Raw genomic sequence first — 19,051 nt, 5'->3', positions numbered from 1 at the left:
GACTAGGCTAAAGTTGTAGTATTGGTGTTTTCCTGGAGGGAGAGGGAGGAAGTACTGCTCTTACTAAAATACTCCAGCGTTTCCAACTATGAGGGATCTCGCTGTTTTAAGGCTGAGCTTCCGTGCCAGCTCTTGTGTTACTCGATAAACTGGGATTTGACCCGGCTATAAACAACATAAAGTCTTTGTTTGTTTACTACAAAAATAACTTCATTTAGGATTTTCTTAAATATGTTAAATAATAGAAGTCTTTTCCTGTGCTTTGGACTTAAGCTGCGTTTATGTCCTGCTCTTTCACAGCTTTGTTTTGGCTTAGATACTTGATTTCCTCAGGTTGGAGTTCTTTAAAATGAAAGCCCTTAAATGCTTTTTATCTTGTGTGGATATGAAGATATATACATACATTTTTAATCTATTCAGAGGTCGTCATAGTATGTTGCACCTGACAGGAAAGCAGAAGTTTGTTACGGTTAATGATGTGCTTGGAAAGCCGTGCAGATTTCAGGATGGGAAATGGCTAATGTTATTTCCTGTCTGTGTGCATAAAGGTCCACCTATCTAGAAAACAGGCTGAGAAGATTTTGGGGTGCAATTTAGCTGAGTTAAAACTTCTGAATGGCTATTGGAAAGCCATATGCAGTTGCATCATGGTATGGCCACCACCCATCTTTGATTCCAGAGAGATTAGAGAGCAGTTTGAGGCTTTTCTTTCTTTTCCATCTTGAATTGTAGCAAGAGAACTTATATGCAATTCCTCGTTGGTTCTAGATGGATGCAAATGTGATGTGTGAGGTCTCACTTTCAGTTCCTCTGCTCAGCCGCTCCTGTGGTGTAACTGATGGTTGAGAGTTACAAACCTTATTTCTGGAAACGACTCGTTGGTCCAGGCTTACCTTTCTGTATAATTTATTTCTTGCCYGAGGAATCCTCTGGGTGTGCGCCTGTCTTCATTAGCCTTCCCGTAATGCTCTTCTGCCTTTAAGAAGCTTTTGCTTAACTGTTGATTCTTCAGGAAATCCAACTCGTCTCACATATGAAAATCAGTGAGGTGGTGCTGGTGATTGACCAGATCTGAGGCAAATACAGCAACATGAGCTTGGAATTTTTAAGTAAATAATCTCCAGAAACTATTATAGGGGGTTTTCATTGAACAAACTATCCCCCCCCATATCACTACAATACAAGACTGTCATAATTAAATACATTGTGAACGGTCTTTTTCATATGCTTTCTCTTTTGAAAAAGGTTCATTCTCCATGACCTTTTCCGAAACTTGTACGAGGACACTTGTTTTCTAAAGGTATTTTTGCAGATTCTGTATGTATTACTCAAAACTACTGTAAAATAGTAGAAATAATTGGTTCTCCAGTAGATTAATGTAATTCCAGTGATAGGATACAGGTAAGAACTTATGAACTTTGGTAGGATTTTACATTACTGTGTTTTTTTTGCTGTCTTCAAATCATTGCATTCTGCTCTTTTGTTTTGAAATGAATAATGTATGACTGGAGAACACAGAATACCTGGTTATTACAGCAGGCATTTTTTGATGAGCAATTGAAAAGTATGCATGTGGGGGGAGCATTTATATTAAACACTCGACATTTTATTCAAAATTACTTTCTGTATGGCAGAATGTAATTTTTTCCCCCCTTGAATAGACAAGCTTTAGTCTATRTCGATGCCCCTCCCCATTTTCTTGCAACGTACTATAGGTAGCTGACTATTCTGCATTGAAGATTTTTTTTGTTTTTAGTTTAACAAGTAGAGTTTAAGATTGAAATGGGGTAGGAAGGAAAATTAACCTATGCCAAATTGCATCTGGGTTCTTACTGTGACTATATCTCTAAACTCAAGGTTTTGTGGCCTAACGGGTGCCTCTTTTTGCCTGCCCATTGATACCTGTACTCGCTTCAGCTGTACTGCTGAGCTGTGGAATGACTGTATTCCAGTCTCTTTGCTTCTGTTTATTCATCTGTAACACAAGGATAACTAATGTTTCCTTGTTATGTTTGCTGTATGTCATTGTACATGGGATAGCTATTTCACTTCCAAAATAATGGAAACGAAGGTTTTCAACTTCTCTAGYAACTTAAATCTCAGTAAATGCGTTCCTTTTGGAATTAAGTTTAAAACAGGATGATTCTTTCATAACTCCTGTCAGGTCTTATGGTGGCTATTTGGCAGAGAAATTGAAAGAACTGCCCTCTCATACTTCAGAACTGAAGAGAAATTGTTGTTAAACAATACGGTAACAGTAACTCCATCACGACCCTTCAAGAAAAAATGTTCTTTAGAAGCCTCCTTGGGGCTTTATAATACCGAAGGACCTAGGACAAGACTTGTCACACTACTCATAAAATTAGTGCAGTTTCTAGATGCTCTCTTTGTACAGCACGACGATGATGTATGGTTCTGCTATTAGAAGTATTCACTTTCTGTACAATATAAAGTTGCAGATTTGCTTAGAAATCTGCATGTGAAGTCTCTGGAAAAATATTTCTGAGGAACCTTTGCTACTTATGACTGGAAGGATTTAAGGAACTAAACTAAAAGCAGATAAATAGTTAAAAAACACTGATAATTTTCTGACAAATGTTGCTGTTGGCAGTCAGTTATCCAAACAGATACATTCTAGGTCCCATTCAYATTTGCAGTAGAGCTGAAGTCACCACAAACTTTGTTTCGTGAGTGACAGCATATTGCTGCAAAATACTGCTTAATACCTGTGGGCCAGATCCTCTTGGTTCCATCTCTTAAAAGTAAACAATTTCTTGTTTATAGTGAGCTACCGGTAACTCTTCCATTAGGCTAATAAGTTTGAGCTGCTGCTTTTATGACAGCAAATGCAGCAAAATTAAAAAATATATTATTATTAAATCATTAGTATTCTAGTTACAACACAAACTTTTTCTAAAAAATATAAATGTAATAATCTGGAGGGACAAGCTGTTTCTTACTGGCTCTTGAGGGTTCCTAGTCATCTGTGCCTTCACAAACTGATTTTTCAGATCTCGATTCTAAATGGATGGCAGGTAGGAGGGTGACAAACTTTCTGTGAGTCATTTCAGTGTATACAATCGCACATAAGCAGCTACTGATCGTGCAGTAGGAAATTTCTGTCTGTTCCTTCTTTATGTAACTGTGAAATCCTGATGTATAGCCTCTCCTTTAGCTGCTTGCAAAAGAAGATGGGAAAGTGTCAATATTTTTTTCCCTTTCCTCTGCAGTATATTTGATTTGTTTGGTCTTCTCTGTGGAAACAAAAATCCAGATTACAGTAAAACTACAATATTTCAATGAAGTATTTATCTTGAAGAGCCATCAAAAATCTGTGTTATCACTCAAGACTGTATTTGAGATTCTTCAATTCTATCAGTYGGAGCAGGCAGCTATAATTGGCCAAAATAATGTAAATAATAGAACAATTGTTTTACTTCTGTGTTTGTGTTGAATGTTAGCAAGGCCATTTTGATTGGTATTTTTTTTTCCTTTGGAAAGTGCAGAATGGATGTTCAAAAAAAAAGGGGGGGGGGCAAAACTGAAGATGGAGCATAGTAGGATGCTTAATAATTTCAGTATGCTTTTTGAGCTAGTGGAAAATACTGTCTATAAATCCAAAGACTAGTTTTCCCTAGCAGTGTATGCATATAGTACCTACGACTAAGATGCTACTGTGACTTACAAGTATTTTGAAGTAACTGCATTTTTCACTATATTTAAATAGCAGTGACTTTACTAACTCTGTGAATAAAGGATGAGTGGGGAGCAGATGCCATAGAGATTATATGGCACTATGAATAGTAACAAAAATCAAATACTGAATTGAACCGTGATCAGATTTGCTGATGGTAAAAACTGTGTTACGCTCAGAAAATAGTTAATATTTACATTGCTTAAGTTCTGAGGCAGAACTTTTCCATGCATCTCTGCAGTGCATAAAATGGAACAATGGAATAGGAGTAAAGCTGTGCAAGATACTAATAAGTAGTGTTTCACGAGTCCTGTGGCTCAATGGCTTYAGAATTAAGACGTGACACAGTAGCATTCAGTGGGCGTATGGATAGCACAAAACAAAGTACTATGTGAGATGTAAATCTGTAGGTGATTCAGAATGATTCTGAAGATTGCATTTTGTCTCAGCTTTCAGAATTAAGTCACTGAGATTAGAAAATAAAGGCTTAATTATAGCACCGACTGTGAACACTACCTTTGACAATAGGTGGATGTTCCTGCTGTATTCCCTGTCATACCAGGCTATCTTCTACAGCTTTTGAGGACAAGAAAGCCCCAAATATTTTCAGTAGTGTTGCCACATTCACAAGAAGAAGATAAGTACCAGGTACAACTAGGGAATAGCTTTCAGGAAACTGGAGTAAGGATCTTCAATTTAGATGCTGCAAAACAGGAGAATTAATATTTATTTAAAATTAAAAAAAATACAGATTGCAATTCATAATTACTTAAAAATGTAGAATTTGATGATTGATATGTCTCCTGTTTTTTTCCCATTGGTAAAATATCTACTCCTCTTCTAGAGGTAGTGAACTGCCACCAGATCTTCCCTAGGGTTTCTAAGTGCTGCAGTTGTGTTGTATTTTTCTAGAAACTGATCTAAAGAAATAACAATGATTTGTAACCAGTAGAAATAAGGGTTTATATAACTCACTGCTTTGGTCAGCTACAGGTTAATTAGTATCTGCTGCTTAAGGTGATTTTAACTCTTGCAGCCATTTGTAATTTGACTGGTGTTCCTGCTGTGCTAACTGTCAAGTGTAAACTAGTCTTTGAATAGTATAGCTACTCTGAAACTACAGTCACTTTCATGTCTCTTCTATTCTCCACAAAAAAAAAAAAAAAAAAAAAGATGCAAATAAGAAAAGTTAATGGTACTTGGGAAAAGGAAACAGTTCTCTAGCACACTGAGACAAGTCCAGCATAAACTAAAGAGGCAATTCTTCCACTTTTTAGATACTCCTTCTAAAAATGAAAATTAATGTCATGGTGGACCAGTCATCATCTTCTAGTGACAGATGGAAAATATTAGAACAGCTTCCGCTACTTTAATACAGCATAAATCAAACACTGAGGGGGCRTGAAGGGCTTCATCTTTTGTGTCTTAGGTTTGTGTTGCCTCCAGTGAGGCAGATATCATGGCTGCAGTGCACAGGTGCTTACATGGAGTTTGTCTGCAGGTGTATTATACTTAGGCATTAAGTGCAGTATTAGATGTTAAAGGAATAGCTATTTGACAGTTTCATCTATGATGCTAAAAAGTTTGTAAAAGCACTTACCTTGCTAGAATTTTTCTTTATTGTGATTGCACGCTGAAAATACTCCTCCGGTGACTAAAACGTGACATTTATTCTTATAGCTTGCTTCAGCAGTTTGTATATTCCTCTTCTTCTATACACTTCAGTTTTGCATTTTGGAATTTCTTACGTGCACATACTCCAGGACAGCAGGATATTTCCCAGAATGGACTGTGTTCCATGTAATAATGTGTTCTGGTTGCATGTGTTTGACTTGTCCAGAATGATTCCTCGCAGTTGTTTGGCTCTGTATAATTTTTTTTTTCTTTTATAGGAACCTCCAGAAATTAAGTCTCTTTGGGGATGTAAGCATTCTGCAGCAACATGGAAGTATATCAAACACATACCTCKGCAAGGTTGACCCTGATGGCAAAAAAGTTAAGCAGTAAGTTCTGTTTGTAAATTATCAAAACATTAAAACAATAAAAAGTAATAGAACAATTTTTCATTTCTGAGATACTTGACTAAGAAAGCTTCAAGTCTTTTAATAAGATTATAAATTCTCAGGCTGATTTTTTTTTTAATTTTATTTTTTGTTCCCAGTATTTACATGAAATACTCTGGTTTTATGGCCTTTTTTCTTCCCAGCACGGTGAGAATCCTTTCTTTCCTGTTCTCATTGTGTTCTAGAAACAATATTATGTTAATTGCAATAAGGGAAGAGGGCGGGACAGATACTTGTTAGCAGTACCTCTCCTACTGTTGTTCTCATAGTGCATGAAGAAATTAGAAAAGGAAGTCATCTGATGTGTTTCACAAGTATGCAGAACAACAGAATATTGAGGAAATGCAGTAAGTAGATTCGAAGGAAGACAGAAATACAAACATTATTTTGAGTTGTAGCTCAAAACTAGGCTACATATTTGCAGAACTTCTTGGAAATCTTAGTTCCCAATGTCCTTGTTCAGTTCAGTATTTTAGCTTGCTGTAATTAAACTACAGTACAGTCTTTGAATGATTACAATCAGAATAGCTAGTTCTTGGATTTTTTTTTGAAATGATCAAACACAATTTTAAAAGCTCCTGACATCTAGAATAAATTACCACAGGGGAGTGATTCTAAGTTAACTAGATCAGCAGTTCTGCTAAAGCTTCCTATGGAGATAAAACCTAAGTACCATCATTTTAGTCTGTCATCTTAAAAATCTTTCTCCCAGAAGCTTGGGAGTAGAATAAGTACAGCTTCTCTAGAGGCTGTACTTTACTATGTTTTTACTAGTTTTAGAATTAGACTACATATTTTATCAGATCAGTGTGTGTTTGTGAATACAAACTGTCAGATTAATTATTTTGTCCTGAGTTAAATTTGCAAAACAATGCAAATACAGGTAAATACCACATACTGTGTCTTTGTTATCCTATTATCCTTATAATGCAGAAATTAGGGCAATCTGAGATTCTGTCTAACATATGTACTGTGGTGCTGTGTGTGGGTAAAATAGAGGGGTTTGGTAAAAACTCCTTCATCAGTATTCTTCGTGGAAAATGTAAAAAATATATATAATCATATCATTGCCAAGGGTCTTAGGGAACCATCTAAGCAGATGTTTACTCAGCTGAGTACGCAGTTAAATACTTCAAACAAATAACAAAAAATATTATGCATACTTCAGAGCTGTAAACCATTGAAAACTCATTAATTATTTAGTTTGATGTTAGTCTTTCACGTAGATATTGGCCTTTGCACCTGCTGGAATGAGCAAATAAGTGCTACCTCTTTCATTTGTTTTTGCTAGAATAAAGCAGTGTGTTTGGGACTTGCTAATTTCTTTATAAATTAAAGGAAAGCTAACAGTGAAAGCATCATGTGTGCTAGTACCATGTCATTCAGGAAGTAAATCTTTATGGCTTCTTAGTCTTGTCTCTTGCACTTGGGTGTTTGGATCAGTTAAAATACCAAACATGGATACTGCTAACTAACACCRAAAGATGCTGAGGAACTTGCAGAGACAGTGTGCTGCTGATGGTTAAAGATTTTGAAACCTTTACTAGTTGCTCCATGAGCTTCCTACAGTTAAAGYAGTCAGGGAAGAAAACATGGTGCTACCTTAAATCCACAGCGTTGAGCTGGGTCTGTCAGACCATGGGTGAAATTTCAGTTAGCAGAGAACCATTAGTATGCCCCATCAAGTAAAGGCTAAGAATTGTGCTGGGAAAGGGGAGGTCTTGGACCATATTTTCAGACACATACTTTTGCAGTAATCAGCATGTACAATGCGTGGATTTTGTAATGCTTGTTCTTTTTCCATTTTGTTGGAGTGTCTCTTGATTACTTTTCTAAATTATTTTTACCGCTCAATTTGTTACTGTGTGGAAGGTCAGCATAAACAGTACATTTGTCTTGTGTTGAATAAARTGTAGTCGTTTAAAAACTTTGCTTTCAGAAATCTACTTTTCATATTTGATCCATGTGGTTCAGATAATTTAGTTTCAAAAAGAACTAGTTTAGCTTCTGTTACTAAACAAAATAACTTGATTGATAGTCTTTAATTAAACAAATGGGCAGCATGTGGACGTTAGTAATATGTTTGCTTCCTGTCCAGGCCCATCAGTGTATTTCAGTGCTGACAGGAATGTTTTGTCGGCTTAAATAGTAATTCAGCCTTCTTAGCCAGGCTTTAGTCTATCTTCTGATGCTGAAAATTGTGTCATTTGGTTTGTTATTTGCAAAAGTAGTGTAGTTCATGGGTTTTTGTTTTTTATTTAATTCCTCTTGTATGGTCATTGGTAGGCTTCAGGTTGATGGTGAGCATCTCAAAACGTAACCGCTTTCTGTTTGCAAGGAGCAAAGAGAACTAATTACCTTTGCTGAGCAGTCACTGGGTTAAATTTTGTGTTCTTGCGTGTACTGAGCTTAGCTWATGTTCTGTGCTATATTTACGAAAGCAGAGTTCTGTAAAATTTTGTAAATGAGCTTTATGATAATCATGTGTAAGTTAGGATGGATGCTSTACTACATACTAGAAGCTAATTCTGAGAATTCACTTGTATCTAAAGTTTGGAGTTTAAAAGAACAGTTTGAACTGTTCTAAATAGGTGCAGCCTGTTTATGTAAATAGGACATGCATAAGTTTTGTACAGGGGGAAAAAAACCCTTAGAATTGTAGAACAGAATCATAGAATTGGTAAGGTTGGAAGGGACCTCTGGAGATCATCTAGTCCAACCTCCCTGCTYAACAGGGTCATCTAAAGCATRGTAGACAGGGAAATTTCAAAATTTTAGGATATTTGAAATTTAGGATATTTGAAAATTTTATTTGAAACCTATCGAAATTAATAGCCCATGGTTGATTCTCTGCTTCCTTTCTGGCCTTTTACTAACCTATAAGACAGCTATTTAAAACACTCCAAGGGTGATCTTTGTTAAATGTTCTATATTGACATGTTTGATATCTTTTTATTAAATTGGTGAAGAACTGAGGAGAGGTAGCTAGAAAGTTGTCATAGGACTTAAGGGCTGGTAGACTACCAGCACAAATCTAATTACATATGTAAATACTTCAGTGCTAGCACTAAAAAGTGAAGGTAGATAGCAGTAAATCAGTATCTCTTTAAAGATTTTTTTTTAGCATGATTCTCAGTTACAGAACTGTACAGCTGTAGTTATTTTTATTGCATGTTTCTTTTCACTGTTAAGTTGCGTAAATAGAGCAATAATGTTTTAAGCTTAGATGTTTTAAGTTACATTAGAAACACATTTTTAAATAGATTTTTTTTTTAATACAATGAGGTATAGATGATAGTATTCTACTGAACRTTTGCATCTCAGAATTATTTTGTCATCTTTTCAGTTGTTTTGTAAAATATTACATGCTCTGTTAAGACTGACTACTTGGAATATTCCCAAATAAAGCATACTATTGCTGCAACTGTTATAGTGTCTTTCACAGATCTGTGTAATGAGAGGAGGGGAGGGGAGTCTTTGTGTTTGTTGTGGAAGAAATTAGGTTCCCATGGTAGAAATTTTCTCTTTGGGAGGTCATCAGAGAATCTGCCTCTAATTTAAGCATTGGCAGAAATAACTTTGAAACTGACAAAATTAAATGATGTATTGGATCAAACAAGACTCAGTTTGATCCACTCTGTAATAAAATAGCAGAACTACTTGATCTACTTTATCTATGACTCTTAATGTATTGTTTAAAGCCCTATTTAATTTGTTGCAGCTGCCACATGCCAGTGGCAGTCCCTAAATTAAAAAAAAAAATAAATAAAAGCTGAAGGAATTATCTGGCAGAACTATAGATTTTAAGTCTGACTAGACTAGGCAAAACAGTAGAAAATATTCTTTGGCGTTTAGTAAATGAGTACATAGATAAATACAGTAACCAAACCAGCTCTTCTACTTAAAGAGAAAAGTAATGCCTTGCAAATTCAGTGAATTCCGGGGAGAAGGAGGAGCATGTGTGCAGACAAAGCAGAGGGTGAAAAAGGATTGATTTGTTAACTTTCTTGAAATAGAAAAATTATTGAGCATCAGAGGGACTAGGTGATGGGTTCTGAGCAAGCAAGAAGAGGGGACATTGCACTCCAGGGKTCCTTGTTACTCATTGTGTTGGCTGCTAAAAGCTTATGGGGCTCAGAGGAGGTTGGACAAATTCATAGAAGTGAGGTCCCATTGAGGGTTACTAAATACTTAAAGCCACCTCTGATTCAGGACATCTTGGTTTGCGAATTTTTGAAAATAGGGTAGAAGTCATTGTGTGCTTCCCGTGTTGCATCACTCTTCCTAAGGCTTTTGTGTGTTTCTCTGCTGTCAGTCAGGATACTGGGCTAAATAGACCTTTAATTTTGTCTGGATGCTGTCTCAATTGAAGATACGTGCATAAAAATAATAACTTTATAAACTGTTTTGAGCTTATTTAGATGTGTAATATATGCAGCTGTTCATAACAACAGAGGAAAAATGTTCCATGTAAAAGGTTATCTGATCTGGGGCATGAGGATTTGTGTTAATTTTGTACAGTATGTATTTACATCGTATTTCTTGAAGTTTGAGGGAACAGTCATTGCCTGGCTCAATTGCTTCCTCTAAATGATGAACTTCCCTTCAAACCCTGACCAGGGTTTGAGGTTCAGCTGTCATCTCCACATGCATCCTAGAATGTATGTGCTCAGAGAATGCTTGTCACTTGGGCAGGAGGACTCTTCTGCACCTTAGCAGCCGTGGAATGAAGACCGAGAAATATTTCTTTAGAGGAGACTTGTGGGGTTTGGCTCTACTACTAGAACTTGATATTCAAATTCTTACCTTAAAATATTTTTGTTGCCTTTTTGAATTAATACCTAACTCGAAAGAACTTTCATTGAAAGAGTGAGGAGTAGGAGAGATGGGATGCATCAAAATAAATGCATAATAATCACACTTATACAATAAATGGTTTCATCTGTCACTAATATTTGAGATTGAAATGTTACCAGGTCCAAGTTGTTGTGGTATAACGTGAAGCTGTTGACACTTGAAAACCTAGTCAGATGTGCATTCAGGATTATTTCAAGAATCTTCTTGTTATGTGTTTATGCTTTATCTTTTAATGAGCAAAATCAAGTACTTAATTTCAGATCGTTCTGACTTAGCTCCAAAACCAAGTTTCTCCAGCTTTTCAGTGAAAACAGCTTTCTTTGCAAATTCAGTTTGACATCCTAGAGAAGTTATGCAAATATGAAAAACTTCTTAAAAATAAGAAGCATGTTTTAAAGGGTTTTTATATTTGCATAACCTTAAAATGTGTGTGGGAGGGTGTTAAAATGCATGCTGGGAAATGTGAAATGAAGGTTGAGATGGCACCACTGTTTTCAAAAGACAAAGTATGTAGGTTTTTTTTCCAAAGTAGTTTACAAATTTAACCCTTTAAATACAGTGAAGGTTACATTGCTATGGGAGGTTTGCAGAGTCAGACTCTAAAATTTGTAGTTCATAAGAACCCTAATAATAGCACCTTCCTGCAGAGTAAGGTCATAAGTGAAAGAAGAATAATTCTTGAGTAAAAAAATAGATTGGTATGCAATTGGTAAGACTAAACCATACTTAATAGGATCGTCTGTTTTGTTTTTTTACTTGCAGAATACAACAGCTGTTTGAAGAGATATTAGGCAATAGCAGGCAATTGAAATGGCTATCTTGTGGGTTTATGCTACAAATAGTAACTCCCACATCATTGKCCTCCTTATCAAACCCCATAGCCAACACCATGGAACATCTGAGCTTATTGGACAACCACATCCCTGGTAATACCACTCTTATCACTGCGGTTGAATTGGAGCGCTTTGTGAATCTGCGTTCGCTTGCTTTGGATTTCTGTGATTTTACAGCTGAAATGGCAAGAGTCCTGGCTGATAGCAACCATGTGCCTTTGCATCGACTGTCTCTTCTGGTCCACAGTGTTTCCATAATGCACAAGTCCTTGGACAGTATGCCAGAAGATGAGAACTGGAAGGCGTTGACACGCAACAGCACTAATCTTCGGGTCTATATAATGGCTTTTGATGTCAAGAGTGATGATATGTTAAGGATTCTTAAGCCCAGTATACCCCTAGAGAGGATTCACTTTGACAGCTACATCGCTTGTGTTTCAGGGGCTGTTGTTGATCTCATATCCAGGCAGTATGACAAGTTCCTCACTCATTTTATACTAATGAATGATGTGATAGATATGTCTGGCTTCCCAGATCTTAGTGACAACCGGAATGAAGATCCACTTGTCTTATTAGCCTGGAGGTGCACAAGACTCTCTCTTCTAGCTGTTCATGGTAGGTAACRCATTGCACGGGCATAGTATGTGACTTTGAAATAATTCTAACGCTCTAGCCTTTCTAGTCATAGTGTTTTAGTGAGAGTGGTGTTCAAAAGTGTGCTGGACAGTTGCTGTATAAGCTGTTGTATCTTATACTAGTAGTTTCATGTTTGACAATATGAATGCTTATTGTGTATATGTTCTGTATATACTTGCAGTTTACTGATTTTTTATGAGAAGTTGCATAGGTTTTTATTAGATTGTTTACAGAATGAAGGATAACTAAGAAGTGTTCCAAGAGACTTAYCCTGGCAGTGGTATGCACTGTTTTAAGTTGCACCAAGTGGCTGGGTATGAGAACATGAACACTGATAATGTTTGCTATTTTACCATGAGCTCATACACTGTTCAGATGAGATGATTGTGCTTCCTGTTTGTGAATAATACAGGTTAAATCCCCTAAGGCTGAGGGGAGGAAGTCTATTACCAGTTTGGYAATACTTTGCCAGCAGACAAAGGCAGTAAACAGAATTTGAGAMTTTTTCTACTTTAAAAGTGGAAAAAAAATATAGTGGGGAGGAGGTTGCCTTGCTGAGTACATTGGTTTCACTAGTAATACCACAGCTAGGTTTATATTGCCTATCAGATTTATAATTTCAAATTGAAAAGAAGYTTGCACTTTTACATTCAGCTTTGTAACAAGTACAGTACTTGTTAGAAGTTACAATCACTTGGCACATTTAAGGCAAATAACCGATGTTATAATCAATTTTATAAAATGATGTAAGTGTGGTCTGTGTAAAATGTGCTTTAGCAGCTTGTCTTTAATGTTTGGATAAAATTTGAGGGTTTTATACATATATATATGTATATATATGTGTGTATATGTGTGTGTGTATATATAATGTGTATATATACACATATATACACACACACACGCGCGCACACACACATATAATTATATATTTAAATTAGATATTATCTTAACTTACCCTACTACTGCAGGAAAGTCCTCTAAGATACTGTCTCAGCTTAAAACCTGAACATAAGTCAGTGTCATCATTGTCTAGCGTCAGTGCATATCTATTTGGTAGAATTTATTACTCTGTGCCGCGCGTTCAGAAAGCAATCGCCTACAATTCTGTGCAGCAGTTCATTGATACTGAGTCGTCTGTCTTTGGAGTGGTGCATTAGGTATTGTGGGGAGAGATCGGCCAAATACTACCCTTACGTTGCTAGTTGGAATTCACATTCTTTTCCCCCTCTGTATAGCAGAAGCTATTTATAAATACCTCCTCATTTTTGCTTAGCTATTAATAGGGCTTCTTGGGCATTGTAGCATAAGCATATTTTTTTCAAAAATAGTAATTGTGAGGAAAAAATACAATTAGGAAGAAAAATCTAGAATGTTGTGATGCTTCAGTACTGCTGTGTCTTATCCTCACTCTTGTATTTTCTGTGGTTTGTCTAATAATGAACTTTGGTGCTACTTGTTAWTTTTTTTGTGACTATCAAAATGCCTTCAGAAGCTTTTTTAGATTTTTTTTTTCCCCAGAAAAATAAAAAGTTATGTATGTCTTTGAGGAGCTGTAATTGGTTTTATCTGAAACTGTTCAGGTTTCTTTTGTTCTATATTTAGACAAGAAGCTGCTATATAGTCTTTATTTTCCAAGGCCTTTGGTTTTCCTCCTTTTAGTGCTGTTAGTTTGCTCTAGGAAAGGCTTAGAGATACATATAGCATTGGCTGCTTGTCATTGGCCAAAACAAGAGGAGAAAGCACATCCTAAAAATACTTTTAATTGGATGCGTCAATATTTTATTCCATCGTTGGWGGGAAGTACCATCAGTTCCAACAAGGTGGCATCTTCAGGAACAAAAGAAAGCCTAGGGAAGGGGTTTAAATGCTTCCTGCAGAATGAGGGAGATGTGAGAAGAGCATGTGGTCGTCTGGGAAGGGATGGGAGAGAGTAGGATAGTAGCAGAGTGGGACAGTCTGGCATAAAAATAAAAAGCCAGCTCATCCTGAGGGACTAAAGCTCTTTTTTTTATTATTATTTTTTTTTTCTTGAGAAGAGATGCTTTCTGTGGAGTTTCAAGATCTTTGTGTTGTTGTAAACAGTGTTATGTGTGAGACCCTCAGTTTCATTCATTCCATGAACGAAACTAATGTTGAAATTTGTACTGTAAAGGAGAACAAATTATGGTGCTGCCTGTGGTATTGTTCTGTGATATTTGTGGTGAAAGGATCACTTTCCTGTTACCTCTGAAACATGYCAACTGATCAAGGGCTCTTTAGCTGCTAGAAAGTTACTGAGAAACCTCAAGTAAAACTTTTGAAAGGAGAGTGAGTTTAAAAGCAGATAAACTTGAAAGTAAGATGGTTGTCRCAGAGAGCAGAGGGTCTCCCAAGCCGTGTAGGTGAACCACAAGGATGGCAGGGGGAATGTAGCTGTAGCTGGTTTTGCTTTTTATTCTTGCACTAGCTCTGAAGGATTTCRTTAAGTTCCTTGTGCAGTCAAGGTAATTGGAAGGTGCTGTGAGTTTCTTCAGATCCTAGTAGGAATATAACTGGTGCTAGTCGAATTTTCCATTGGGTGTAATATCCTATTAGAGTTGGAGAATCAGTAGATGAGAACTGCAGGAGTTAACACATTCCTAGTATCTGATATATATTAGAAATGAGCCATAGAGATATGTGCAAGCTTCTTTGTCCAAGAAGCACTGAAAGCAACACATTTACAGGAAAACCAGACATCTCCTTTAAACAGTAGGAGAAAGTAAAAGAAGACACAATGAGAATTTGTCTTTTTTTAATCTTTTACTTTAGCTAACCTGAAATTCCTTCTTCATTTTTGCATTAGATGTCTTACTGTACATCATAGCAAGTCAAGATATATTAATTGGGTTGTTGAAGGTCAARCCACAGTTAGTTTTTATTCCTCAGCAGCTTAACTTTCCCAGTTTAAATACTGTGCAGACTGCAACTTAGAATCCRGGTGGCCATGTCACCAAGAAGCTTAGCACCTGTAAGAGTGATAATGAAGGCAAAAATGACTCTTCCCTTTTGCAATGGAAGGGCTAATTTGGCAGAGCTCCCGAAAGGGAATTTCTCAGATGGTTTGTGTTTGGCATCTGAATAATGAGGAACTCAGCATTTGCCTTAGCCAACATACAGAAAACTAGCAGGTAGCTGGGGAATAGGTGTTTCTGAACAGGGAAGTTGGTGTACACTAATGGGAAGAGAGGRAAGCTTTATAATTATGTTTAAATTCTGCCATAATAACAAGGTCTATATATATTTTTTTTAATCAGTATAATTTTAATCAGACCTAGAGAGGCTTCTGATATTTAATGCAATGAAAGGAAACGTCAGGATGTTTTTTTCTTGCATAAGGACAACTTTAAATCAGTTCTTTTATGCATTGACTTAATAGATTGCTAATTTATTTTCATTCTACCTATTTATGCTACTATGTCAGAGGTCTGAAATTGTAGATAAAACTTAATTTGGAGTGAAGAAGTCCACTTTTCTACAAATGGTGGAAAACTTGATCTAGAAAAACTTGATAAAACTACTTGAAATATTTTGATCCTTTTTTTACTCAAGGAAGCATAAAATGAAGCTTAATTACTTGAAGGAGGCAGGAGAAAAAAAAATTTGCTGCAGGGGAATTCTGCCAGATAGAAGATGACAAGATGAGCTGGGAAAGATGCTGAGGTGCTCTGGTATTAAATACTTCATGAAATACTTTGCAACAAAATGATGGAGCAACATCTTTGTGTGTTTTTTTTTTTTTTTCTTTTTTTTCCTAGGTTACACAGTTTGGGCTCATAATCTCATTGCAATTGCTCGTCTTCGTGGCTCTGATCTGAAAGTTCTTGAAGTCACAGAAGAAAGCATTGATTTCGACCAAGGAGAACTGGCCGATCAGGATGTGGATCCAGTGCATAATCTCATTGAGCAAGTATCTCTTGGATTGGGTCGACCTTGGCACGCAGTCATGGACATAGAATTGCTCAGTGTCTTCACTGAGCCAACCCGTCATTTTTATAGAGAGATGCAAAGCTTCAGTGAAGGCATTTAGCCCTTTATTTACAATTCCTGTGGTTACATATGCAAGTAGGGTCCTATTATGTTTTTTCAGTAGCGTGAATTAACCCCTTTTGTGCTGTGTTTAATCAGTATTAGCTATATAGAATTATATATGTGTATTCTACTTCTTGATCAAAGAACGTAGTCGGGTATTGGTTTAGAAGCTGAAAGTGGCAGTGTTTAGGGTTTTCACGGTTAATGGACTTGTCTACCAAACGTTATAGAAATACAGCCAAAGGCTGTCTGAGGTTGCCGGCTAACTTTATTTTTATTGAGTAACTGCATTTTGAATGATTTTACTATTATATCGGAGTTCTGTGCTCAGGAGCCAACTCTTTTTAATATCCATAGCCCGGTGGATTTGTRTGCAGTCTTTGTTTGCTTTATCTGGTAGCGTGCTACTTAATAGGCTTAACGGGAAGAGAAGACTGTCCAGGGCTGTTCCTTGTAAAGACTTTCGCTTTGCTTTATTTCACATGCAGATGCTGAAGTGTGACTTACTACCATTCGCAATTTTTCGTAGCTGTTAAGCAGTGGTGTGAAGCACTAGCTTTTCAGATGCTTGCACTTGCAGATTGACTCCATAAGCTGTAGTCTTTCTGTTTTTTTTTTTTTTTTTTTGGTTAACTCATTCTACCTCAATCTCGAGTTCCGCTCTCTTCCTCAAAAGCTAGCTTTCGGCCCAGGTTTAAAAGAATAAACAAGAATACGCACTCCGATGAGGTAAAAACGTAACAGTGAAGACTTCGACGTAAAGGTATACACCTGCAAACAAACATTAGTCGTGAAATCCCTAGCAACTAAGTCACTGGATTTTCTCTGTCAGCGCCTGTGTCAGCTGCCAAAGAATAGATTAAAAACGAAGAAGTGCCCACATGCTGGCAGGGGCAGGCCAACTTCTGGCCAGCCAGATACTGCTAGATTGTAATATATAAGGTCGAATTTCGACCTGTGGTACACAGCTGTGCTGTGGCTCAGTCAGCAACCTCAGAACTCTTAACAAACCTGCACCTGTTTCACTGTGAATAGTGAATGTAAAGGAAGGGAAGGAAACAAATGCAAAGCTTGTTCTATCACAGGTATGAGCTGCTATGATGCATGAAGAACATTCCATGAAGTATGTTTTAAAATCTTGTTATATCTGAGAGGCTTTAAAAGCCGATTTAACTGTTTCAGGGCAACCGCGGTACAGACGTGGTCTCTGTGAGACTTCCACCTGACCCCAGTTTTAAGTGGTACGAATGTTGTGCATTTAATGTTTAAAGGACAGTCTGCAATAATAAAGTAAGTGGCCAACGTGGGTGCCCAGCAGTGCTGAGACCTGGCTGCTATATTGTAAGCTTTGGAAAACACAATTTATGCAACAGATGTCCAGATATGATTCTATTTATGGAAAAGTTTATATGTGTTTTACAAATGGTTTTACCATCTTATATTAAAATGACCTTTTGACAGGTGTGCGCTGTTTTGTCTCCAGTGAGCACATACCATGCGGATTTTATATGTACATCAGTAGAGTGAATCCACTGGCACAGTGTGTGTATATGCCAGATGTGGTGAGATTTTATCTTATAAATGTGATCAGATTTAAAAAAAACTCCTGACAGAAAATGTAAGGAAACCAGCTGAATGTTTGAATTGATGACTGATGTTGTATGGTTTATGTTAAATGTATATTCTTTTAATCAATGAATAAAGCATTAAAAGTTGATCACTGTATAAAATATTTTATCGTATCAGCATGAGGATTTTTAGAATTAAACTGCAACAGTCATTCATAAACTGTATAACTTGGTAGCTCCCATTGTGTTTAGGTCAACAAAATTTAGTCTAAAATAAGTCACACGTACAGTTTTCTTATTTGGCTGATAATTTGTCAACATTTCTGAGGTGGAGGGAGGAAGGGGAAGGATGCTTTGCTRAAGATCAGGTGATCAGACCAGTTAGTGCAAAAATATATCGTGATGTGACTTATTAGACTGATGCGGTAAATCGTGGACTGTGGAACATAGACTCTTTTCAGGAAATTCCTGCATCCGTTGCAATTGCTTAAATCAAACTCTGATGTGCTCTAGAAAAATGTGTAGTACTCTTTTCGATGTCCCACTATTAAATAGATTATGAACACCCACAATGCTTCGGTTTGACGTTTTATCCGTACTCAGGRTACGGAGCTGCGTGTTCCGAAGGGAAACGGCAGGCGCCGGCCGAGCCGCGGCGGAACTGCCGGGCCCCGCGGCGCTTCCCAGCCCGGCTTCCCTTCGGGCGTCCAGACCGCGTTTGCGGGCAGTCCCGGCCGCCGCGAGAACCGCGGTGCTCCTTGTTCGAGGAATCTCCTCGGCCTCGCGGGCCCAGCAAGCGCTCGGGCTCTGGACAGGCGCGTCCTGGAGGGGACATGCAGGAGGGGAGCTCTGTGTAGTAGCTACATCTGGTAGGGCTGGTTCAGCGTCGTCTGGACGTGGGTGGCGCGCTCAAAAYGAGCGGGATTTCTGGCTGTTCCTTTAGAATTTCCAGAGAAAACGTCGTTGCCTCTCACTTAAACACAGTTAGGGGATGTTAATTTTATCGGTGCGGACCACTGTGGTTTTATGGATAACTAACTGCCTTATTTAACTCACGTAGTAACGTATTTACCTTTTTGTAATATAAATGAGTTCTCTTTTCTTCGTCTAACCTATTTTCTACTTTGTTTGTAATTAACTTCCTAATCGCAGGAGCGGCAGGCTGCGTGGCTGCTGGTGGAGGCGTGCACGTCCGCCAGTTACGGCGGTTATAGCCCCACGTTTACAATGGTTTATGGATGTCCGCTGTTAGGATTCCATAACTGATCTTCGATACGTTTTAACAGCTGGATATGGTGTGTGTTCCAGATGTGAATTCAGCGCATTTAATACGTACTAAYGAGCGACTCT

The 19,051-nt window shown here is 37.4% G+C and overlaps 1 protein-coding gene across 1 annotated transcript in view; it reads left to right on the top strand.

The window, feature by feature from the left end:
• Window positions 1-18,273, top strand: part of FBXO33 (F-box protein 33) — a 19,780-nt gene extending 1,507 nt beyond the window's left edge. The window contains exons 2-4 of the mRNA XM_085301823.1: window positions 5,587-5,697; window positions 11,377-12,062; window positions 15,860-18,273. Of these exons, the coding sequence (XP_085157949.1) occupies window positions 5,587-5,697; window positions 11,377-12,062; window positions 15,860-16,131 (1,069 nt within the window). The 3' untranslated portion in view covers window positions 16,132-18,273. The remainder of the gene's footprint in view (window positions 1-5,586; window positions 5,698-11,376; window positions 12,063-15,859) is intronic.
• Window positions 18,274-19,051: the final 778 nt, after the last annotated feature.

This window comes from Rhea americana, unplaced genomic scaffold (assembly GCF_003343005.1).
Source record: "Rhea americana isolate MKP2758 unplaced genomic scaffold, rheAme1 scaffold_18, whole genome shotgun sequence".
Lineage (NCBI taxonomy): Eukaryota > Metazoa > Chordata > Aves > Rheiformes > Rheidae > Rhea > Rhea americana.
Note: the sequence above shows the minus strand (reverse complement) of the source record. Positions and strands in the feature narration are given on the sequence as shown.